Source organism: Xiphophorus couchianus, chromosome 3 (assembly GCF_001444195.1).
Source record: "Xiphophorus couchianus chromosome 3, X_couchianus-1.0, whole genome shotgun sequence".
Lineage (NCBI taxonomy): Eukaryota > Metazoa > Chordata > Actinopteri > Cyprinodontiformes > Poeciliidae > Xiphophorus > Xiphophorus couchianus.
Genome location: NC_040230.1, coordinates 829485 through 853004, shown reverse-complemented (window position 1 = coordinate 853004; position 23520 = coordinate 829485). Strand labels below are relative to the sequence as shown.

The following is a 23520-nucleotide window of genomic DNA, read 5'->3' as shown; positions in this document are numbered from 1 at the left end:
TCAGTTTTAGATGCTTTTATTGATTATTATGAACAAAATGATCAGCAGAAACTCATGAATCAAAGTGAATTATGGGAAATGTGGTGTGAGGGTTTCCATGTTGATGATGTCATCAGTTGTAGGCGTCCTTGTTGGTCTGTGACTGGCTGGGTGGTGCAGCCAATGGGAGCTCTGGGATCTGGACAGGCTCCGCCCCAAATTCACCTGGAGAGAGGATCAGAAAGCTAACAGCAGAAGAAGAAATGATCTGAACCCTGCAGACGTTCTCGCAGAACCGACCCGTCTTACTGGTCAGTCTGGTTCCCAGTTCCCTCCAGAAGGAGCAGGCGTTCTGCCTCAGGCCCTGCTGATGCTGCAGGGCGGGGCTTAGCTCCAAGTAGGTGGGCGGGGCCTCAGCGGTGACCGGCTGCCAGCGGGGCAGAACTGACTCCGCCCACACGCGGGACGGGTTTGGGTTCCTGAAACAGAACCAGGAAGAGTCAGAGAGCCCGTGAGCTGCTGGCGGACCCGATCCAGAAGTTGTCCTGACCCGGTCCGTATGAAGTTGGAGGCGTAGGTCATCACAGCCAATGAGAGGCGCCGATCAGACGAGGTAAAATGCTGGGAGCTCATTGGCTGGAGGGGAATCCCAAACAGGAACTGAACGTCGAGAGGAACCGAAACGTCGGCTCTGTGGAGAAGGAGCAGGAAAAGGTCCGGTTACATGACCCGCACACAGAACAGCTGTGATGTTCTGACCCGGTCCTCACTGCTCCCTACCTGTCCTGAGCGCTGGAGGCGGGCTGGTGGTACTGGAAGACGTTGGCGCCGCTGGCGGCCCAGTGGAGAGCCATCTGCACCGTGGGACAGACGATGAACAGATCTCTGCAGCCAGACACACAGACTGACGGTTATTAGTCCAGCTGGCTGGTTCTGCTCCCAGAACCCGGATCAGCCCGACTGAAGCTGCTTCCTCTGCAGGAACAGTTCTCTCTTCTCACCAGAACCGGTAACTAAAAAGCTAGCTGCGCTAACCCAGGAGCACTACCGCGTTAGTTCTGCTAATGCTAACGGGCTACAGCACATATTAACCAAGGAAGCTAATGCTAACGTGCTAATTTAAACCATGCTGATGTGTCACTGACACAAAATGAGAGGAAACAGAACTGCTGCGTAAACTCTTCAAAATAAGAGCATGAAGCTAAACAGCTAACTGCCTGACACATGTTGAACTTTATTCAACTGAAATTTTACTGAACAGAAACATTAAATGTGCTAAACATGCACAGAATTATCAAAATGCTAAGCTAAGAATTAGCTAAATTATTGGCACGTTAGTGGAATGCTCCCAACACTGACCTTTGACCTTTATTAACCTGACACTGTGAAACCCTGTTGTTGGTATTTTGTTTGGCCTGATGGTCACCTGGTGGCGTTGTTGAGCGCTCTGGAGAACAGGTTGTAGCCAGCAGCTGACGGTTCGTGGTCCAGAGTGTAGAACCAGGCCGCCGCGTCCTTCAGCAGCGCGTTTCCCGAGGCTCCGCCCAGAGAACGACTCAGAGCCTCGTAGAACGCCGTCTTCCCGTCGGCTCGACCCTGCAGAGCCTCGAAGTGCTGAGGACACAGTCATGAGACCACCGCTGAGTCATGAGACCATCTCTATAAAAACAACAGTGACCTCTGACCTTTATCCTGCGCGCTCTGCTGATCAGGCCGTCGTGTTCTGACGTGCCCAGCATCAGGTCCACTCTGTGGAAGGACTCGGACTCGAACCTGCGGACCGGAGCCCAGGACTGGAACGGACCGCTGACCGCCAGCAGCTGCACCACAAACAGACGGGTCAGACATGGAGGAGTCAGAGCGGCGGAACCGCCCGGATCTCAGAACTCTGACCTTTGTCTGAGCCACGTTCAGCTTGTGAACCGGAGTCGATCTGAGGCAAGCCACCATAGGGCCGTCATCAGAGGAGTCAGAGGTCATGCAGCCAAGCTCTCGAGCCAAATCCACTGCTTGACGTCTGCCGGCGGCAGCAGTTTGGACCAAAGATGGAGAGAAAACAGAACCTCCCTGCAGGACAACGAACAGATCACAGAAGTTCAGCAGCCGTCTGGTTTCACTCCAGATTAAAGAGACAGAACATTATTGAGAAAACAATAGGTTCATTTTTCAAAGTCATATTTCACCATGTTATTCATTCAACTAACGTCAGTTTCAAACTAAACATTTAATTTGGACATAAATCTTTAGCTTTAGGTACAAACCAATAATGATTTAGCTAACGCTTTAGCTTGCTAATTAAATATTTAGAAAGAAAGCTAAATGTTTGGTTTGGAGAAAATACTGACCTCTATGAATATTTGTTTTAAAACTTTCTAAATGAATGAATAAGGTGAAAATATGAACCCATTGTTTTCCTCCTGGAGGCTAAATAACCCAAATTATTGCTGTAATTGTCGGCAGTAGCTGTGCGAACGGCAGGAGGAAGTCGCTCTGCATTCACACACACCGTGTGTGTGTGTGTGATGCTACTCACCATCAGGATCATCCTGTGGAACGGCGGCGAAGAGGAGAGCAGAGTCAGGCTGCTGATGTCGGCGCCGCGCCGCTCCGCCCCCACCGTCACGCTCCCGCTGTCTCCGCCCACCAGGGAGATGTGGGCGTGGACCCAGCGCAGCGCCGCCTCCTGGTCCGACAGGCCGTAGTTACCATGGAGACCACCTGTAGTCACCATGGAGACGGTGGGATCAGACAGGTGTGTGTTTGGCTGCAGACCCATGTTGGTGTGTGTGTGTGTGTGTGTGTGTGTGTGTGTGTGTGTGTGTGTGTGTGTGTGTGTGTGTTCACCTGCAGTCAGAAATCCCAGCGCTGCCGTACGGTAGCTGGCCGTTACCACGACGACGTTCCCCAGAGCAGCGAGGGCGGAGCCGTCCAGCAGGTTCTGGTTCTGGTTCTGGTTGGCTGGAGGGTTGAAGAAGTAAACGAGGACCGGGACTCGCCCTCTCTGGTGGAGTAGAAGAAGAACATTTCCAGGAAACTCATCCATGTTTCTCTATAGTGGCCTGGTTCTGGTCGGACCCGGTCAGACGTTCAGGACTCACCTGGGCGGCGAGCGTGAAGATGTTCAGGTAGAGACAATCCTCGCTGGAAGCCGAGTCCTCATCGTCGCCGGGCTGAACACAGCTGGGCCTGAGAGCGAAACGGACCGGAGGGTCACTGACGGTTCTGATCTGAAGGTTCTGATGGTCCAGACAGGTCCTGGTTCTGATTGGCTACCTGGGCTTGGTGGCGTCCCAGGTCCCCGTCCAATCGGCAGGCTGCGCTGCCTCGAAGCGGAGCGCTCCTATTGGTGGACGGGCGAACGGGACTCCAAGGAACCGGATCACCGTCCTCCTGTCTGAGCCGACCGCAGTTTCCATGGCAACGCCCTGCAGCGTGCCATGACCGGGAACGGAGACGGACGCAGCCTGCGGCGATCGCTCTAAGGAAACGCTCGGGTCAGTGAGCCGCCACGCTCCGTTCTGCTCTGTGATTGGCTCATCAGCTCACCTGTCCTCAGGTAGACCTGGGGGGTGGGTTCTTTCACCACCAGGCGGCAGGAGGAGGCGGGGCTAATGGAGTCTGGGGCGGAGCTTAGCCCGCAGGTCGTGGTGTCAGGGTACAGGATGCAGCGGACCGCTGACTCCGCCTCCCTGAGCGACACGGCAACACAAGACTCCGCCTCCTGGCAGGCTGACAGGAAACACGCTTTTATTAACTTCACCTCTGACCTCTGCACCCTAACAGGTGATATCGCCTGCTGTTACCATGGAGACACCAGTCCCTGGTCCTTTCCCGGTCAGTGTCGATGTCACGGCTCACGTGGATGACATCATACGTAGAGAGAGACGCGTCAATCAGGAGCGAAGACTCTGAGAGGAGCCGCCAGTCGTCCATGGAGACTGAAACAGATTCAGGCTGTCAGGCTAAATCAGAGTCAGAGTTAGCAAAAGAAAACAACCATAAAACTGAAACCAGCAGCAAAACGTTTGTTCCTTACATAAAGTTTGTAAACTGCCAGAAAACGCTAAAGAAGAAGAAGAAGAATGTTTGTTTCACAGAATCTCTGGCAGGCGCTACGTTGTAGCACGTTTTGTTATTGAGACATGGTGGGTGTCAACATGATCGAATTGATCACCTTAGCACTGGCTTCTAGCAAATAACATGTTGACAGCGTGTTTTAGCGTTTAGCTTTTTAGCTTTTAGCGATCAGCTAGCCTTTCAGTTAACTGTGCTAACCCTCAAGTGCTAATCGAAACATAAGATGACTTAACACTGAAGTGCTATGCCAAAATGTTATTTAAAACTAGCGTTAGCGCTACGGCGCTAAATTTAATCATGGTGACACCACCATGTTGAAGTTGGTGCATTAGCTGGTATAGCGTTTTAGCATTAGTAGAGTTAATGTTCATTAGCCCTTTAGTGTCAGCGCAGCTAGCTTTTTAGTTAGCGGTGCCCATCAGTGATTGAGACGATCTGGATTTCTGAAGGATTTTTTGGCTCCAAAATGTAAAAAATGAGGCTGGATTGGATCGCACAGAATCTTTTTGTGGTACCAGACCAGACCCTGGTACCAGACCGTGGTACTGGACCGTGGTACCGGTCCCTGGTACCGGTCCCTGGTACCGGACTCTGGTACCGTTCCCTGGTACCGGACTGTGGTACCAGACCGTGGTACTGGTCCCTGGTACCGGACCCTGGTACTGTTCCCTGGTACCGGAGTGTGGTACCAGACCGTGGTACCGGACCCTGGTACCGGTCCCTGGTACCGGACGTAGAGTCTCACCGTTGTTCCTGCGGTCCCTCAGGCTGAACGGAGGACACAGGGCCGGGGACGACGTCCACTGATTGACTGAAAACACAAACATCCCATCATGACCTCGTCCTCCTGCAGGACATGTCTGAGCTAGCCTGTCTGTCTGTGGCGGGTTCGGTACCGGGTTTCTGGTACCAGCCGAACGGCTCCGGGGACGTCTCTGCTTCAGGAGGTGAACAGTCCTGAGTCGTCCAGGTGGAGGCGTCGTCTTCACTGCAGGTCAGAACGCCCAGACTGACCAGAGGCAGACAGAGCCGGCCTGAAACACACACCATCACCGCATCATCACACATCATGCAGGAGCAGCACCAGCAGCAGCAGACCAGGAAGCAGAGCAGCACCGCAGCAGCAGCAGCACCAGGAGCACCACCAGCAGCAGCACCAGCAGCAGCACCAGGAGCACCACCAGCAGCAGCACCAGAGCAGCACCAGCAGCAGGAGCAGCACCAGCAGCAGCACCAGCGCAGCAGCAGCAGAAGCAGCAGCAGCAGACGAGCACCCAGCAGCACCATCATCATCATCACCATCATCATCATTATCATCATCATCATCACTATCACCATCATCACCATCATCACCATCATCATCACCATCATCATCATCACCATCATCATCATCACCATCATCACCATCATCATCATCACCATCATCATCATCATCATCATCATCATCATCATTATCATCACCATCATCATCCTCACCTTCATCATCACCATCATCATTATCATCATCATCATCACCATCATCATCACCATCATCACCATCATCATCATCACCATCATCATCATCATCATCACCATCATCATCACCATCATCATCATCACCATTATCACCATCATCATCATCACCATTATCACCATCACCATCATCATCACCATCGCCATCATCATCATCACCATCATCACCATCATTATCATCATCATCATCATCACCATCATTATCATCATCATCACCATCATTATCATCACCATCATCATCATCATCACCATCAGAGGAAGGCCTGATTCTGCTCCTCTCCTAATTTTGACCTGGGTTTCATGGTTTGGTCAAACTGAACCTCCTCTGGTCCTTCAGTGCAGTTTGGGTCAGTTTAAAGTAAAACAGGATGGCAGTGCCCGGCCCCGACCTTAAACTGATTTACCCCTTGATTTGGTCTCGCGGACAAACCCGAAACCACGGCAACAGGGGTCCTCGTCGCAGCGGCGCTCGCACTCCATGAACCTGGAAACACGAACGGCTCGAGATGAAAACATGGCTGAAGGTTTGGAGGCAGACACCATGCTGAAACTGACAGAGACATTCTGGTTCTGACATTGTCTGTCTCTGGGTCTCATTTGTCCTCATTGTGTCTTATTGTGGAATGGGAAACATTGCTAAGAGTGATGCGGTTATAATAACCCCTAATGAAGTCCAACAGGCTGTAGCGTAATCGTGTGAGAACAAGGTAACAGGTTCTGATAGCATTGCAGCAGAACATCTGATATCTGCCAGTGAAAAGTGTCTGTGCTGCTTGCAATGTGTTTCTCTGGGTTCGTGATCCAGGGGCCGTTTCCTGATTCCTTACTATCTGTTCAAAGCTTATTGTACGTCTCTCTACACATCTCCTGTGTGTGTAAATTTAAAAAGCTAGCATGCAGAAGCTGAGGAAAGCAGGTCCAGCTGTGCAGTGAGATATTTAGTAACATGTCAGAATATTCCAGACACTCGTGAGAAATTTGATATACAAGTTTATGTGTCGTTTCAGCTCCAGTCTTATTGTAATGTTTTCACTTCCTTCTGTCGGCGCGCTAAGATCCCAGTCGGCTCTGTGGAAACATTGGTATGCAAATCTTTTCTAACATTTTATTTTATGTTGTGTGTTGTTGTGTATCATGTCTTTGTGGACCACGACTGTCTCACTTTGTCTCAGATTGTGTGAATGTGTTTTGTTGTGTCTGAATTTGTCTCATCTTGTCTCCTCATGTCCACCATGTTGTCCTGAATGTGCTGAGGTCAAACTGTCCCGACCCGTTGGTGTTCTGGTTCTGGTCTTACCCGTCAGGCAGCAGCTGGTTCTGTCCCAGCGTGGCCCGGTTCCTCACAGAGTATGAAACCATCTTCTGGAAGGGAACCCGCTCATAAAAACTCTGGACCGGTCCGTTCAGATCCACTAAAACAGAACCAGAACCGTCATTGTGTCCTTCATTCAGACTCGGATCCCAGAGCCTCATCCTCACCCTTCTTGCTGTAGGTGTTGTTGGTGGCTCTGTCCAGCAGGGGGCGACAGGAGCGTTTTATCGGCCGGTCGTAGCCGCCGCAGACTCTGGTGTCCGGATACAAAGAGCAGCGGAAGAAACGGTCCGACTCGGCGTCTCTGAGGTCGGCGACAGAACACCGCTCCTCTTCATCACAACCTGAAACACAAAACCATCACGGCTAGCTCAGACACGAAGGAAACAAACCTCTGCAGCTGGAGATGATTATTTTAGGAAATCTCTCCGACTCACCAGTTTCATTTCACAGAGCATCTACACAGCCAGAGGGCTCACTCTGTCCTTTTTCTACATCGTGATTAAAGAGTAGCTAAAGCCATTATATTTATGGTGCTATCTTTATGTCTCTGTGTAAATGTTAACCTTTTTGTGAAAACTTGTTTACTTCTGCAATATTTAGCCTAAAGCCGTCTCAGTGCTGCCCTCTTTGAGTTGACCGGCGGTACTGCAGTTGTATTTTACTAGTGGTTACAACGGTAATGGCATTCAGCGATAAAACCAGCTCACTGAAAGTCTAATATCACAAAAGGGTTACAAATCTGTTGATTGCCTTTTGGAAAATTCACTAATGGGTCTGAAAAGTTGCTAATTTGGCTACAGTCCCACCCTCCGCTAACCCCGCCCACTTTGACCTTGTTTGGGGGCGGGGCTAAGCTTTCACACAGCTGTTAGTTACGATTTAAAATCAAACATCCTGCAATCGAAGTGAAAGCTGGAATCAGTTCCCACAGAGGAGAGAAACCACACGTCTGTCAAAACAGAAAGCTGCATACGTGTGAGGCACCAGAGCAGGGCATTCTGGGAGCTGTAGTCGTTTTTGCTGAGCCAGAAGGAGAGAACGGGCTGCTTCCTCTGCGGGTCCACCAGGACATCGGCGCTGGACAGAGACTGGAACCTCAGCTGGACGGACGCTGCGGACAGAACCAGCGTCTTCATCACAACATTCATCAGGAAACCCATTGTCATCATCAGAGCGGATCGAACCGTTCAGAGGAGCCGGAACCTCTGCTGCACCGCAGGACGCTGATCCAGAACCACCGGCGGCTGCAGCTGAGACAACAGAACCCGGTGAGCCGAGCAGAACCAGAGCAAACGGGTCGGTCCAGGACCGAGGCGTACCTGTGTTCAGGTAGATGGCCTGGAAGCTGATGATGGTGGCCTGGTAGTCCTTCCTGGTCCTGCTGTCGCCAGGCAGAGCGCCGTCAGCTGAACAGAACCAGAACATTCAGTCTGGGTTTGGACCGGACCGGGCCGGTCAAACCGAGCTGCGTCGCTTTCTTACTGATGGTGAACTTTTCTCCGCCAAAGTCGAGCTCGAAGCTGCGCTGCTGCTCGCTGTAGCTAAGCCCCGCCCCACAGATCCTATTGGCCGGTCCCTGGCCAATCACGTCCCAGTCCTCGTCCTCACACATCAGAACCGACGGCGCTCTGAGCCAGCCACACAGCAGGGAGCCTTCATGGGTCACACAGCTGGTCAACATCCAGAAAGGCCCAGGTGAGGCTCCGTTTCCACGGCAACCCACCTCCATCCAGGACGTTCTGGTTGAGGATGAACCCGTGGCAGCAGGCGTCGCGGCTGCAGCCGTCCTGGCAGAACCGGCGCACATCGGACAGAGACGTGTTCCTGGAGGAGAACACATGAGTCCTGAACACACCTGAGACCGCCTTCCTCATCCTCATCCTCACAAAACTCTGCTGCTGAAGCTCCGCCCCTGGAACAGAGGACACGCCCAGGTAAACTCACAACAGGCTGAACCAATGGAGGCTGTTTGGAAAGATAGTCACAACTTAATCATTTCTATTAATCCGCCTGAAAACAAAAAATATTTTTACCGTGTTATTCATTCATTTATAAATGTCATAGTTTCAAAATCAATGTTTACCAAGCTAATTACTTAGCATGAGGCTAACCTTTTAGCAAGAAAGCTAGAAACTAAATAGTTAAATAGCAAGCTAACTACTTAGCATGAGGCTAACCTTTTAGCGAGAAAGCTAGAAACTAAATAGTTAAATAGCAAGCTAACTACTTAGCCTGAGGCTAACCTTTTAGCAAGAAAGCTAGAAACTAAATAGTTAAATAGCAAGCTAACTACTTAGCCTAAGGCTAACCTTTTAGCGAGAAAGTTAGAAACTAAATAGTTAAATAGCAAGCTAACTACTTAGCATGAGGCTAACCTTTTAGCGAGAAAGCTAGAAACTAAATAGTTAAATAGCAAACTAACTACTTAGCCTGAGGCTAACCTTTTAGCAAGAAAGCTAGAAACTAAATAGTTAAATAGCAAGCTAACTACTTAGCATGAGGCTAACCTTTTAGTGAGAAAGCTAGAAACTAAATAGTTAAATAGCAAGCTAACTACTTAGCATGAGGCTAACCTTTTAGTGAGAAAGCTAGAAACTAAATAGTTAAATAGCAAGCTAACTATTTAGCTCAGACATAAATATTCAGTTTACCAACTAAATATTTAGGTTGGAGGTAAATAAACAGCAAGCTAAGTACTTACCTCCAAACTAAATATTTAGTGGTCTGGTTGTCATGGTAACTGTTAGTTGCTCACCGTTCTTCCTGAGGACGAGCAGATCTGAAGCTCCGCCCCTCACGCTCAGAGAGCAGCGCAGCTTGTGGAACCGCTCGGCCCGAGGATTACCCAGAAACCCCCTGGCCTGCAGACACACACACAGCTGGAGCAACATTTGGGCTCTGATGGGCTGACCTTTGACCCGAAGCCTGCTTACCTGCTGGGAGGCGCTGCAGACAACGTTCAGAGAGCTGTACAGGTCACAGCGGGTCCGCCTGTCGAACAGCGCCACATGGTGGCAGGACGGCTCCGCTGCACATGCTGAGACAAACAGGACTTTCACAACCCAAACCAGAACCAAACCAAACCCCGACCCAAACCAGAACCAAGCCTGAAAATCAGGGGGAAAAAAGCTCAGAGGCAAAGTAAGTATATGGTTACCATGGAGACATGCAGAGAGGTCAGAGGTCATGGTCCTCAGTACATCCGTGTCTCCAGTCCCGACCATCAGGTCCGACCCGGGAACCGCCTGGAACAGGCTGAGTACTGAACGACAGAAACCAGGTCAGAACCTCGGAGAGCTGCGCTCTGATTGGCTGTCGGCCGCCTCACCTGAGCACTCCTCATCCGCCAGACGCTCTTCCCTGCTCGTCCACTCAAGCTCCGCCCCCTCGCTGCTGACACACCTCCAGCCCCCAGACAGGAAGTTGGGCTGAGCCGGCAGGAAGTCGCCTCGCTGTGTGCAGCGCAGGCCCCGCCTCTCGCAGTCCGTCTCACCTGAGAGGCAGACAGGTGAGGAAAGAGGTTACTGACTCACCTGAGAACAGGTGAATAACGCCGTAGCATCAATAAAACAGGAAACGAGTTTATAAGTTTTCCTTCAGAGACTCACACTGATTGGCTGCTGAAGCACCTGCAGGGGAGGAGCCTCTGACACACCTGGTGCAGAAGTCCCGCCCCTCTAGCTCCTGATAGGTTCCCTGAGGGCAGAGCAGACACGCCCCCTGCTGGTGGAAGCTGCCGGCGGGACAAATGACTGGAAACGAAACAATGGAGCCGTGAGTCTGCGGCCGGACAGACGGAGGCCCGCAGGGACAAACCGCCTCACTCACCGCAGCCTGCGCCGTCGCTGGACAGCCGGTAACCATGGGAACAGCCAAAGGTTGGCAGCGCCACCAAAACCAGTTCGGGGTCAGAGGTCAGCAAGGAGCGGAGATTACCCAGAATTCCCTGAACTCCTTCCAGAAGTCTGGATTCATTTAGGAATATTGCTGATGGAAAAAATAAAAACAGGATCATTTAATCAATAAATCAATAAATCCATTTTACATGAAATGAAGCTTTTCTGAGACACATTGCACATGTTCCAATGCAGCTGTCTTCTAAAAACCGTAACATTTAACACACCAGAATTATGAAAATAGATCTGCTAAATACAAACATTTCTAGAAAAAAGATTTGACTTTGAATCCATGGCATCTGCAAAGTCAGCAAAACGGAGAACAAATACGGAGCGATGTGAACAACATGATTCACATGTGACTTTAATTCAATTTATTATTTAATGGAAGTTTTTTCTACATTAGCAGAATATTGAAGTTTTGCTCTATAATAATTAAAGCAACCTTTACTTATTATAACTACTTTCAGTTTGGATTTAAATTTATGACATGATATTTGTTGCTCATCAGAAATCTGTCAATTTGAAGTTTTATTTAAAAATCTAGGAAGTTTCCACTGATATCTGCTTAGTGACAGAGAAGCTGAAATTTGAGTCTCTGTTTAGGGAATACTCGCCCATGTGATGGAGGTGAGGGAGGTCAGAGGTCGTGAGGTCAGAGAGGTCGGCGGTCCAGCGCAGCGTGAGCCTCACCGAGTCGCCGGCGTCGCACCGCAGACCCACCGCCGAGTCGCCGCACAGCGCCACGGACCGGCCCGACGGGAGCTGAGACAGGAAACGAGCCGGGTCAGAACCGGGTCAGAACCAACCGGGCCACCCAACTGCACCAGTTCCAACCCCTAACCCTCCAGCTCACCTGAGCGGAGCAGAGCCCCCTGCTGGCCAGGAGGCTGAACAGCAGAGACGACAAACTGCTGATCCGAGAGCAAGAGACGGAGAGAGACCAGATCTGAGAGGAAGAGAAAGACTGGAGGGGCTGGGAGACTGAGACACACACACACACACCCACACACACACACGCACCCACACCCACACACACACCCACACACACACACACACACACAGACACACACACACAGAGACACACACACACACACAGAGATTTCAGATTAAACCAAATTACACTAAATTATTCAGTTCATTTAAAATTAAACCAGATTAAATTTATATTGGTAAATATCACATTACCAAAAAAAGAAAACAACATAAAACCTGACTGACTGACTGACTGACTCACTCTGACAGGCTCCACTCAAAGGTCTGTCTTCTTCTTCCCATTGGCGACTCTCAACGCCACACAGGAAGCTGCTAACAGGAAGTGAGTTCTGGTAACCATGGTGACAGACAAGGTCACAGCTCTGCTGACCATCAGCTGCTGGACGGCACACCAGTGCACCATGGGTAATGTTGGGGGCGGGACAAAGAGGACCTGCAAACAAAGAGCAAACATTTGGACCAATCAGGAGCCGGAGCTGCAGTTCCACCCTCGTCCAGCAGGGGGCGGCCCTGGCTCAGACTCACGGTCACATGATGGCGTGCGTCCCGTTTGTCGTGGCGATCGGGTCCCGGCCACTTCCTGTCCGTCCTCGGAAACACACCAACAGGAAGTGACATCACACTGCAGTGGGTCGAAGGAGCCGTCGGGGCGACAGCGGAGCCGCTGCAGCTCGCACCAGCTGGGACCTGAAGGCAACGCCGAGTTTACAGAGCCACCCTGAACGCACCGCAGGCAGCACACTGCGCCTGTGTGTGTGTGTGTGTGTGTAGGTGTGTGTGTGTGTGTGCGTGTGTGTGTGTGTGTGTGTGTGTGTGTTTACAGGTCAGCTCTCCAGCGGCGCTCCTGGACGCCGACTGGAGCGTCTCTCCTGTCAGCGGGTTCACACACCAGCCTGCGGCGCCCCCTGTCTGCAGCACAGAGAAACGGCCATCCTGAAAACAGGAAAACAATTCAACCTTTATTAAAACAGGAGAGAAGAACAAAACAACGCATGGCAGCAAATACAGAAATGCAGGTTATAATACAGTTTGGAGAAAAATCAAAATACAGTTTAACTTTTGATTCCAGAGATCTGACAGCGGTTCATCTTCAGGTCACAGATTTTGTTTCTGCGCTATGATTTTCTGGATTTTTGTAAATCCCAAATTGTCTTTATTTAATCAATCATTTGTTCTTCAAAATATTGTCAAGATGCTTCCACTGCTGATGTTCATACAGACAAAGAAAAATGTGTCTTAGCTCCTTTCAGAGGAAGTCAGAGCAAATAGAAAAGAACCAATTTGGAAAACTTGGTTATGATTTTTAAAAATTAAGTAAAATGTAACAAAATAATTGGAACTAGTAAAATGTGAAAAAATAGTCAAACAACATATAAATGTTTTGTTTTTGAAAAAATAAAATGTAAAAAATAATAAGAAATAGTAAAATGTAAAATAAAATTATTTGAAAAGAATATAAAAACAATCGTTTGAAAAAACATTTTTAAAAATCACATTTGAAAAAATGAAATAAAGTCTTTGAATTGTATTTGAAAATAGAAAATGTGAAGAAAAATTGAAAAAATAAATCGATACAGTAAAATGTAAAAGCAATAATAGAAATGTATGAATGTAGGCTAAACACATTGTAACTCACTCAAAACATCTTTTGATTTTACAGAGCTTAATATTTGAAATGCATTTATTTTTTCACATTTTAATTTTTGAAGTGTTTTCTTTGGAAACTCTAATATTGGAAGAAATTTATTTGAAAGCCACAAAATCATCTTGAGGACTGCAAATGGCCCCTGGACCACAGTTTGGCCAACGCTGACCCACAGTGAGCTCTGTGTGTGTGTGTGTGTGTGTATGTGTGTGTGTGGGGGTGGGTGTGTGTGTGTTACCTGCTCACACTGTGGGTGGTAAGGCGAGGCGGTGGTGATGTCAGAGGCTTTCATCCAATCAGAGAGCAGAGAGTGAGCCTCCGCTCTCTGGCAGCGACTCCGACCTTCAGCAGGAAAAAGTTTTAATCAGGAAGAACCGACAGGAAGATGAACCAATCCACTTCCGGGTGTGAAAACCTTCTTACAGCGCGGCAGACGGAGCGAGCGGCTCAGAGACCCGGGGATGAACTCTCCTTCTTCATCCACACACCAGCACTGACCTGAACACACACACAGGTCACACACAAACATACACCGACGTTAACGACTCTGATTCCCAGGTCTGACCTCTGGGTGTGTGTGACCTCTGGGTGTGTGTGTGTGTGTGTGACCTCTGGGTGTGTGTGTGTGTGTGACCTCTGGGTGTGTGTGTGTGTGTGTGTGTGTGTGACCTCTGGGTGTGTGTGTGTGTGTGTGTGACCTCTGGGTGTGTGTGTGTGTGTGTGTGTGACCTCTGGGTGTGTGTGTGTGACCTCTGGGTGTGTGTGTGTGTGTGTGTGACCTCTGGGTGTGTGTGTGTGTGACCTCTGGGTGTGTGTGTGTGTGTGTGACCTCTGGGTGTGTGTGTGTGACCTCTGGGTGTGTGTGTGTGACCTCTGGGTGTGTGTGTGACCTCTGGGTGTGTGTGTGTGTGACCTCTGGGTGTGTGTGTGTGTGACCTCTGGGTGTGTGTGTGTGTGTGTGACCTCTGGGTGTGTGTGTGTGACCTGGTGTGTGTGTGTGACCTCTGGGTGTGTGTGTGTGACCTCTGGGTGTGTGTGTGTGTGACCTCTGGGTGTGTGTGTGTGACCTCTGGGTGTGTGTGTGTGTGACCTCTGGGTGTGTGTGTGACCTGTGCTGTGGTAACACTGCGTGAGCCTCCAGTTTCCGGCGGCGTCACACTGTGGAGTGAAGAGCTGGTAGGAGCGACGATGAGGAGGAAGCAGCATCAGAAGAGCTGAGGAAGAGCCGATGATGTCATCAGTGATGTCACTAATTCATATTCACTTCCGATGTGTGTTTGTTGTGGTAGTGATAAAGTTATTCCTTCAGTTTTTATTTTATCCTTTATTTAGGGTTTTTTCCTATAAACTATGGAACTATTCTTTTCTTTGTCTTGTTGTTTTTGTTGACAAACTGAATAAAACCATAAAATATTTCTCCAAACTGTTTCTCCAAAGGATCTCAAACTTTCTGCAGTTTAATCTGATATTTCAGGTTGAATTTTCTCCGAGACTCACTGGAGGAAGCAGCCAATCGCAGCGCAGATCTGGAGCGACTCAGAAACCTCTCCGACACCTTCAGCTCCTCTGATTGGCTGAGCCGCAGCTCCTCCTCTGATTGGCTCAGACTCAGACCTTCGGCCAATAGAAAGCCGTATCCCACAGGGAAGTGGGTGGAGTTAGAGAGGAAGACGAGGCTGTCCACTTCCTGTCTGAACGCTGTGACCTCAGCGAGAGCCTTGGAGCAGCGACCTGGAAGGTCAAAGGTGAAGGAGAGGTCACCTACATTCTGATGGAGCAGAATCTACAGGAAGTGAGGTGTGTTCAGACAGGAAGTGAGGTATTTCCAGGTTAAAAGTCTCTGCTCTCACCTGCAGACGACTGAAGCTCCAGCGTTTTATTCTCTGGACCTGAAACAACAGATTCGTTCATCTTCACTGATTCACTGAAGAAGAAATGAATGAATGAATGAAAGTTACTGTTCCTTCATGGTAAATAAACAGGTCTGACATGTGACAGCGCCCCCTGTTGGCCCCGCAGCCATCTTCCTCCCCTCGCCGTCCACGCAGAAGCAGCGATCTCCGATGCACTGAAGCGGCAGGAAGTCTCCGTCCTCTGAACACGCCGGAATGTGGATCTCGGCTCCGGCGGCCATGTTGGATTTCACCTTCATGGCCGTGGCTCTCGCCGTCTCGCAGCTGGTCGGGCAGTGCGCCGGCCGGCCTGCGGTCCGGGACCCCGGCGCCTCCTGACCCTGCGGGTCGACGCACCAGCACTCTGCATCCCGACACTGGACCGGCTGGTAGCCTCCGCTGGGCAAGCAGCGGGGGACGAAGAGGGACGAGGAGTCGTCCTCTTCCTCAGAGCAGGACCTCAGAACTTCATCCAGAACCTGAAACGGGACGGTTAGTTACTCCTGAAGTCTGCTCAGTGGAACCCGAGTTTAAGGTTCTGACCCAACTGCCCAACAAATCACACTGCCTGGCGTCTACTGTTGAGGAAAGGAGGGAATCGCCATGGCAACCAGTGATCAACACGCTTTGGGTCAGAGCTGATGTATTAGCTGTGCCTAACACTACGGCGCTAATCAGAACAGTTTCACTAACGCTAAAGAGCTAAAAAGCTAAAGAGCTACAGCAGCCTGGTAATTAGCTGAAGCTAATGCTAAATCGCTAGCTTAAACTACATTGATATCCACTATATGCAGATAACACAACATGAGAGAGGAAAGGAAGCGGAACTACTGATTAAACTCTTCAAAACAAGAGCATCAAAATAAACGTCTCACTACTTGAAAAACTCTCAACAGCCGATAACTTTAAAACTTCAACAAAGATGCTAAAATTTATGCTTACATTTTAATTTAGGGAAAGCTAAGAGCGCTAAACATTTTCAAAGTTAGCAAAAGCGCTCAGCTGAAAGTTAGCTCTGCTAGCAGCGGATTAGCAGATGTATGAACCTGTTGGAGAATTGAAAGGTGGCTAAACTCTTAAATATATAGATAAATATAAAGAAATAACGAACAGAGACGTGATTCTTGCTGCTGGCCACAAAGATTTCTTACATTCTTCCACGGATTCATCTTACAGCTTCATCAGTACAAAAACCAAAAATCTGCCATATTCTTAACATCACCTTTTTTATACAATCTCATCTGTACCGATGTGAGTGGGAAAGTTTCGACCAATAGCAAAACTGCCCTGGATTTACGGATCCTGGCCGCCACTGGACTGAGTGTTGGACTCCCTAGAAAATAATCTGGACCTCTTGACCTCAACATCTGCTCCACTTCAGAATTGCTGAATAAACCAAATCATCACAAATTGTTCTTATCTGTCCAAACAGCTTCCCTTCCCAAGTCCTATTTGGTCCAACTTTGTGCTTCGCATTAAAGGGAAGGTTGGGAGTCGGGTCCGTTTGACCCAGAGAGGCGCCAACAATCCTCTCGCAAAATCAACAAATAGTATTTCCTCTCTCACAAACCCAAAAGGGTCTGACCCGTTCTATATGATGTACTGTACCGAAAGGGGGAATCGCCATGGCAACCAGTGATCAGCACGCTTTGGGTCAGAGCTGATGTATTGGACTCATTGCGGTCAGAACTCTTTTTGTTAAATGTTGGTGTTTAGCGGCTTGTTTGGGTTTTAACAGGTTCTGATGTCAGACCTGCTGCAGGGACCCAGAGGGGGCGCCACTGAGACCCATCAGTGTTTGCCTCAGAACGGACAGGAAGGCGGGATCTTCCAGGGCCCGGCTCACGGACCGGACCAGGTCCCGGTTCTCCTGCAGGCTCTGAGCGGACAGCTGGTCCAAACCCACGGCTCCTCGAGGTCCCAGGACCCCGGTGTAGTTAAAGGCCGCCGCGTTCTGCAGGAACTTCCCTCCAAACAGGTTCTCCTGGAGGCGCCTGGCCGGGGAGCGGGTCAGCGCCTCCAGAGCTCCGCCCACCGAGGGGAAGAGACCCTGCAGAACTTCGACCAGCCGGGCCAGGAAGGAGGTCGGGTCCGAATACCCCAGAACTCTGAGAGGACGCAGGAGGGACACACAGGAAACTGCTGAACCAGAGGACGCCCGAGGGGGGCGGACCGGACCCGAGAACAGCCGGGACAGAGCCAGACGGCGCCGGGCGGGGCAGTCGGCTGGACCAGAACCTGGAGGCGGAGTTAGAGGAGAATCAGTTCTCCGTTTGGACCGAGAGCAGCAGCCGACCAAACCGACGCGGCTCATCCTCACCACAGACCAGGCCGTCTCCGGGCCGCCGCGGCCCAGTAAGCTGCCTCCCTGTGGGGTCCACGCACCAGCACAGCGCCCCCTGCTGGCACTGCTTCGGGCTGAACCGGCCGCCAGCTTCACAGGACGGGACGAAGACGCTGGACGAGTCCAGGGCCGCCCGGCGCTCCTCCTCACAGGGAGTCGGACCTGGTGGGGGCAGGACAGATCTGAGACCTGCTGGAACTGGGTCAGAACCAGTTCTGACAAGTAAAAACTGGTTCAAAACCAGTTCAAACTGGTTCACACTGGTTCAGACCAGTTCTAATAAAAAGTTAATTCCAGCACAAAGTTCATGTGGATATTTTTAAGTCTGTTTACATCTGAAGTGTCCGGTGAGGGCGAGACGAACTCCCAGCATCCTCCTCTGCAGGACTCTGTAGATGTTGGTCTGAGCGAAGGAGCGAGCCGAGCGGGAACCGGAGAACGCCGAGTCGTACACCTCAGACATGAGCAGCTCCACACCTGGACAGGAAGTCACACCTGCATCGTTACGTCCTCTAAACTTTTCCTATCTGGTCGACATGGAGCCACAGACGTCCTGCTGGAACATCCAACCGGGTCCAGGTTCCGCCCATCTGGGCCCCACAGACCCGCTCAGACGAACAGAAACTCCTGGAGAAACAGCGTCACTGTCCAGAGCAAATACTGAGCCTCCAGCTCAATACTTAGCTTGATAACCAAATATTGAAAATGGAAGGAGCTAAATGGTTGAACCTGGGTCCAGAACCAGAACCCGAGTCGGCTCACCTGTCCCCTGCAGCTCCCTGCCGCGGCCGTCTGAGCAGAAGCAGTACGAGGAGACGAGCGGGAAAAACTTCCTGAAATTCCTGAAGGTGTCGAACGCTTCTGGAGAGCTGGAGCAAAAAGCAGAAGATTGAACTCTGCAGACACTCAGGTGAGGACGGACAGGTAGGCAGGTAACCCAGAACTACTCTAAGCAGCAACAGGCTTTCACTCAGTAAAAGGAAAAAGTATCCGTCCCAGAAATTACTCAAGAGTAACAAAGTATTTGGTAAAAAGTCGACTGAGTACCGAGTTACTGATCCAATTATCAGTTACCATTTAATATTTAAAATAGATCATCAGATGAACCAAAATACAAAGTTAAGTGGAAAGTTATGTTTCTAAAAGGTGAAAATGACAATAACTCATAAAAGTAACGAAAAATAACAAAATCAGGCAAAATGAAATGTTTCCAGTAAAAAACTTGAACACAAACTGCAGGTGTGAATCTGAGTCTGGTGGATTTTCTGATTGTTTTTCATTCAGGGGAAAAAAATACAGAAATTTTACTCAAGTAAAAGTAAAAAGTACAGCGTAGCAAAAATAATCATAAAAGTACATTTTTCAAAAAAGTTACTCTGGTAAATGTAACTAGTTACTACAAACTCTGGGTGAGGACAGACAGGCAGGGTTGGGTAGTAACCAGGTGAGGACAGGGAGGACAGGTGAGGACGTCCAGGTGAGCCGTTACCTGCTGAAGGCCAGCAGCAGGTCCAGCTCCGTTCTGTCGGTCGTGTTGATGAATTTACACTGAACGGGCAGGAAGCTGCCGTCTGCGGCGCACTGAGGCGGCGAGGAGGCCGAGGAGTGAAGCAGTCGCCTGGACCTCACCTCGCAGCTGCTGGGACCTAAAGGTCAAAGGTTGCAGTGAGTCAGGGCCGCAGCAGGATGAAGGGTTCTGTTGCGGATACGCACAGCGGCGCGGCCTGCCGGCCTGTCTGGTGCCGTACAGCTCCATGCCGTCCTGGTCCACGCACCAACAGCGCCCCCTGGAGTCGCACTGCACCGGCTCAAACAGACCAGAGGGGGCGCACCGCAGCAGCGACTGCAGCTGGCAGGGGGTCGGACCTGGAACCGGACAGCTTCAGAATCTTCCTCCAGAAAGACAAACTAAAGAGCTAAGCGTCGCGTCATCAGATCAGACGGAGCAGCGCTACCTCAGGTTTAGCTCCTTTCCTGTTGCCATAGTAACAAAACCAAACCAGCTCAATCTTAGGATGTTTTTTATGAAATTCACAAAACTGAAGCCAGTTGTTTTGTTTCTGGATTATTGTTGTTTTGACGTGATATTTGGGGGCCTGTCCGGGATCGAACCCGCAACCTTTAATACCTTAAACATCAGACTTTAACCTTTTAAAGGCTTCGATCAGCTGTTGAGTCCATGTTTCATTTCATCTGGACTTTTATGTTAAAACATTTCAACCAAAGCTCAGATTCATTCTGCCTCTTGAACTAAGACTTTGAGTTTCCTGAAGTGAATCAAAATGCAACAAGAAACATTATAATTGTCATTTTGTGGGTTTTTACTCACAGTGAGGAATGGAGTTGTTGGTTCGAGTCCCGGTGACCTCCTGACCTTCAGAGTCAACACACCAGCACTCCTGACTCCGCCCACCGCACTGCACGGACCTGGAGGGAGGAAACCTCACACCGTTAAAACCAAACAGAAACTGGATGAAAGTTATTAAACATCGGAGCAGAATAAAAACTCAAATCTGTTTTTTAAATATGCAGAAGTTCTGCTTGGTGACGCCTGTAAAATTACCAGCAATAATTTGGGTCATTTAGCCTGAATAAGAGAAAAAAAGGATCATTTTCAGTCTAATTTTCTCCATGTTATTTAATTTATGGACGTGACAGTTTCTAGCTAAATATTTTGCTTTTTAGCTTGAAATATGCTGAATATGTAAATATGAAGTTAGCAAACTAAATCTTTACCTGATTAAACATTAACGACCAAGCTAAATGTTGAGTGCAGAAATGTAATATTTAACTTGATAGCTAAACATTTAGGCTAGAGCTAAATATTGAGTTAGCAAGCTAAATGTCTAGCTAAGAGGTAAATATTTAGTTCAACACAAAAATATGGAGCTAACAACTAAATATTTAGTTTGAAAGTGAAAATTTTAACTTTATGCTATTTTGTCAGCAAGCTAACTTTTGAATGTACAAGCTAAACATTTAGCTCGAAGCTACGTATTTAGCTTGCTAACTCAATTTTAATAATTGATTTAAAATTCGGTGACATTTATAAATGAATGACAAACTCACAGTGAGTTTGTGAGTTTATGGTGGAAATATGGGTGAAAATTAAAGCTGTTAACTTTAAACAATTTTTTAAAATGTCATCTCATGTATTTCACCCAGAGAAGCGGGAAGAGATGAAGATGTTGCGCTGCAGATACCTGAAGCTGCCGTCCTCCAAACAGTGAGGAACCTCTTCCTGTTTGGTTCCCACGGCAACGCTCCGCAGTATCTCACATCTGCTCAGCGCCTCCGACTCCAGCTGGTACTCTGACAGCGAAAAGCACCGACATGCTGGATCCACTCAACTTACTGATCATGACTGAACCCGAGTAGATAAACCAGAACCTGCGGCTGAAAACACAGTTTTGCGCTGAGCAAGCTCACTGGTACGGAGCTAAATTAGGGCCATAAAGTTTGGTCAAAAGGAAAAAAAAATAAAACTGAAACAAAAAAGATGTGAAACTGAAATATATATTTTTAAACGAAAATAAAGATTTGAAAGTGGAAAAAAGGATGTTAAACTGAAAAAATGTTCAAAACTACTTTTCAGGTTCACTGTTTTATTTTTTCAGTTTCTTTTTCTTGTTGTTTTGAACAAACTTTAAGGCTCTGATGTAGCTCCATACAATGACCGTCAATATTCCAGCCAATCAGAAGCTGAAGAAGCCGGTTTCTCTCTGAAATCAGGGATGTTTGGGTGAAAACTGGAGAGAGGATAAATATGTTGCTGCTGATCAGATAAAAAACATAAATATGATGGAAATTCAACTCATTTTTATAGATTAAAAAACTGTAATTTAAACACGATCATTCAACTGGTTTCTTTCTTTGCGAACAAACCAACCTGATGAACCAGAACCAGACAGACGGGTGTGCTCACCTGAAGCCCTCCCGTCCAGCAGGGCGGCGCCACAGAGCAGGATCCACACCGTGCAGAGCAGCCCGGCCATCGTCTCTGTGTGCTTCACCGCAGATCTGCTGCTTATAAACCCGAACACCTGCTGAGTCACCGAGCCAACGGGACATCTTCATCCCTCCTCCTCCTCCTCTTCCTCCTCCTCACCTGGCCGCTCAGGTGGAGCCGCAGCTCCTTGACCACGGCTGAGGGGGCGGGGTGACAGGCTGAGCAGCGCTCTGATTGGATGAAAGCCTCTCTGGAGCTCCTAGAGTTCAGGTTCACAGGCGGATCAAGAGTCTGAGTCAGCAGGTTTACGGAGATCCAGCGTCACGACCTGGAAGAGACGGAGAAAGAAAAACAACGTGCAGAAACTGCTGGAAAACAGGATCAGTCATTTATTCAGCTGCTCAAGATCAGAAACACATTTCAAACCAGATTCATTACTGCAGAGATCTGAAGTCCTCATAACTTTCAGTCATTAAATAAACATAATTAACTATAAAATACTAAACTGTTGCATCAGAAGCAGCTGCAGTTCAAAGTTCACAACTCAGACACAGAAACTGGGAAAGTTAAAGGAGATTGGATTTTTTTTACATCTCGACTTTTCAGGCATCCCGTAGAAGCAGCAGGCCTCAAACGCTGCAGCGTGTTTGACTTTCAGCCATTTGACTTTTCTAACTAAGGTCCATTTCTACGATGTGAGGAATAAATGCACCTTATGGGGCCCAAAGGTTGGGCCCCATACGTTTTTAACACAAGTTTCAGACCAAATGGGAAGATTTCTGAATTAAAAGCTCCATCAATTTTCTGCAGGTAAATCTATAAAGCCAATAACAAACTCATACGGTATTTTAAAACTCAAAATGTACATTTCACTTTAAACTGACAGAAGAAGAGCTGCTGAATAGTCGTTTCCGACTTTGAGCTCTCATTCATTTTGCAACATTTTTCTGTTGGATAATAAATTAAGGACAAACAACATCTGAAGATCCGACTCTTTTTAGTGATCGGAGCCCAAAGAGCCGGTTCTCTAGCGAGCCAGATTCCCCACGCTGCCCTGAGCCCGTCCGGTTCCCCAGCTCCGACCGGAACCAGAAAACCTCACCTGCACACAGAGACCCCACCTGCAGGAAAACAAAACTGAGCTTAGAGTTTTCGATTCGCAGATTGGCTAAAACAAAAACAACTGATTTATACTGAACTACAATGTTATGGAGAATTAGCTTTTTTTTTTTTACCCCTCCAGGGTCTTTTGTGGCTCTAGTGCCCCTTAAATGACAGCAGACTGACAGGAAACAGGGAAGACATGCGGCAAATGTCGTCGGGTCCAGGAGTCGAACCCGCAACGGCCGCGTCGAGGACTGAAGGCCTCCAAATACGGGTCGCGCTAACCGCTACGCCACCATGGCACGCCTGAGAATTAGCTTTTTATGTTTTTCTTGTTTATAGTCGCAGAAATTCTGTGTATACGACAGGAATTTTTAACTTTTGATATTATCGTCTTTAAATAAAGCTACAACCAAGAAATTAATTTTGTACTGAGGTTAGAAAACCTCTGCACAAAACAACAGTTTCTGATTTCCCCACATGTAGCATCATTTAACGTCCTTCATTAAATAAAACTGAACTGGACTGAAGCCCATTCTGTCCACACTGGAACTGAAACTGCTTCTCGTCTGATTTTCCTACCGTAGCACCGACAGATGTTACGTACGGAAGAGGATTAGGGCCACTAAAAATACAATTCTGTGTAGTCAGAGTATAATTTAAACAGAATAACAAAAAATAAAGATAAAAGGTTTTTTGCTAGACTGCCAATTAAAAACATCTAGTAAATGTGGCGTGTTCAGTAATGATGCCTGAGGAAAGAGCAGAATAAATAAATGTTTCCTACAGGGTAGAAATATTGTTCAGTCTA

At 48.6% G+C, this 23520-nt stretch overlaps 1 protein-coding gene across 2 annotated transcripts; it reads right to left on the bottom strand.

The window, feature by feature from the left end:
* tg (thyroglobulin) lies at nt 1–22843 on the bottom strand. Of its 2 annotated transcripts, none has more exons than XM_028007898.1 (49): nt 21582–22843; nt 20860–20968; nt 19986–20083; nt 19370–19522; nt 19146–19302; nt 18419–18525; nt 17990–18133; nt 17633–17818; nt 17066–17550; nt 15410–15791; nt 15271–15309; nt 14918–15151; nt 14530–14634; nt 13844–13918; nt 13659–13762; nt 12597–12708; nt 12301–12462; nt 12017–12208; nt 11636–11763; nt 11397–11544; nt 10712–10870; nt 10492–10635; nt 10212–10376; nt 10041–10145; nt 9817–9920; nt 9639–9744; nt 8607–8795; nt 8366–8536; nt 8203–8289; nt 8068–8133; nt 7857–7994; nt 7048–7224; nt 6866–6980; nt 5973–6052; nt 4953–5090; nt 4802–4867; nt 3783–3917; nt 3526–3708; nt 3253–3457; nt 3078–3165; nt 2824–2980; nt 2513–2697; nt 1873–2046; nt 1665–1799; nt 1406–1593; nt 760–864; nt 530–670; nt 280–458; nt 1–204 (listed from the first exon to the last, which is right to left on the bottom strand). In XM_028007898.1, the coding sequence occupies exons 1-49, from the start codon at nt 21649–21651 to the stop codon at nt 113–115; spliced, it is 7167 nt and encodes a 2388-aa protein (XP_027863699.1). In that variant the 5' UTR covers nt 21652–22843; the 3' UTR covers nt 1–112. The 2 variants fall into 2 exon arrangements, with proteins under 2 accessions (XP_027863699.1, XP_027863707.1); XM_028007906.1 differs by having other exon boundaries at nt 289–458.
* Nucleotides 22844–23520: the final 677 nt, after the last annotated feature.

Coding starts and splice junctions, on each gene's coding strand:
- tg (XM_028007898.1), bottom strand. CDS start 21,651: ATGGCCGGGCTGCTCTGCACGGTGTGGATCCTGCTCTGTGGCGCCGCC. Junction 19,523..19,985: donor CAACAACTCCATTCCTCACT/GTGAGTAAAAAC, acceptor GTCCGGTTCCAG/GTCCGACCCCCTGCCAGCTG. Junction 7,995..8,067: donor GGTTCCGGCTCCTCTGAACG/GTTCGATCCGCT, acceptor TTCTGTCCGCAG/CGTCCGTCCAGCTGAGGTTC.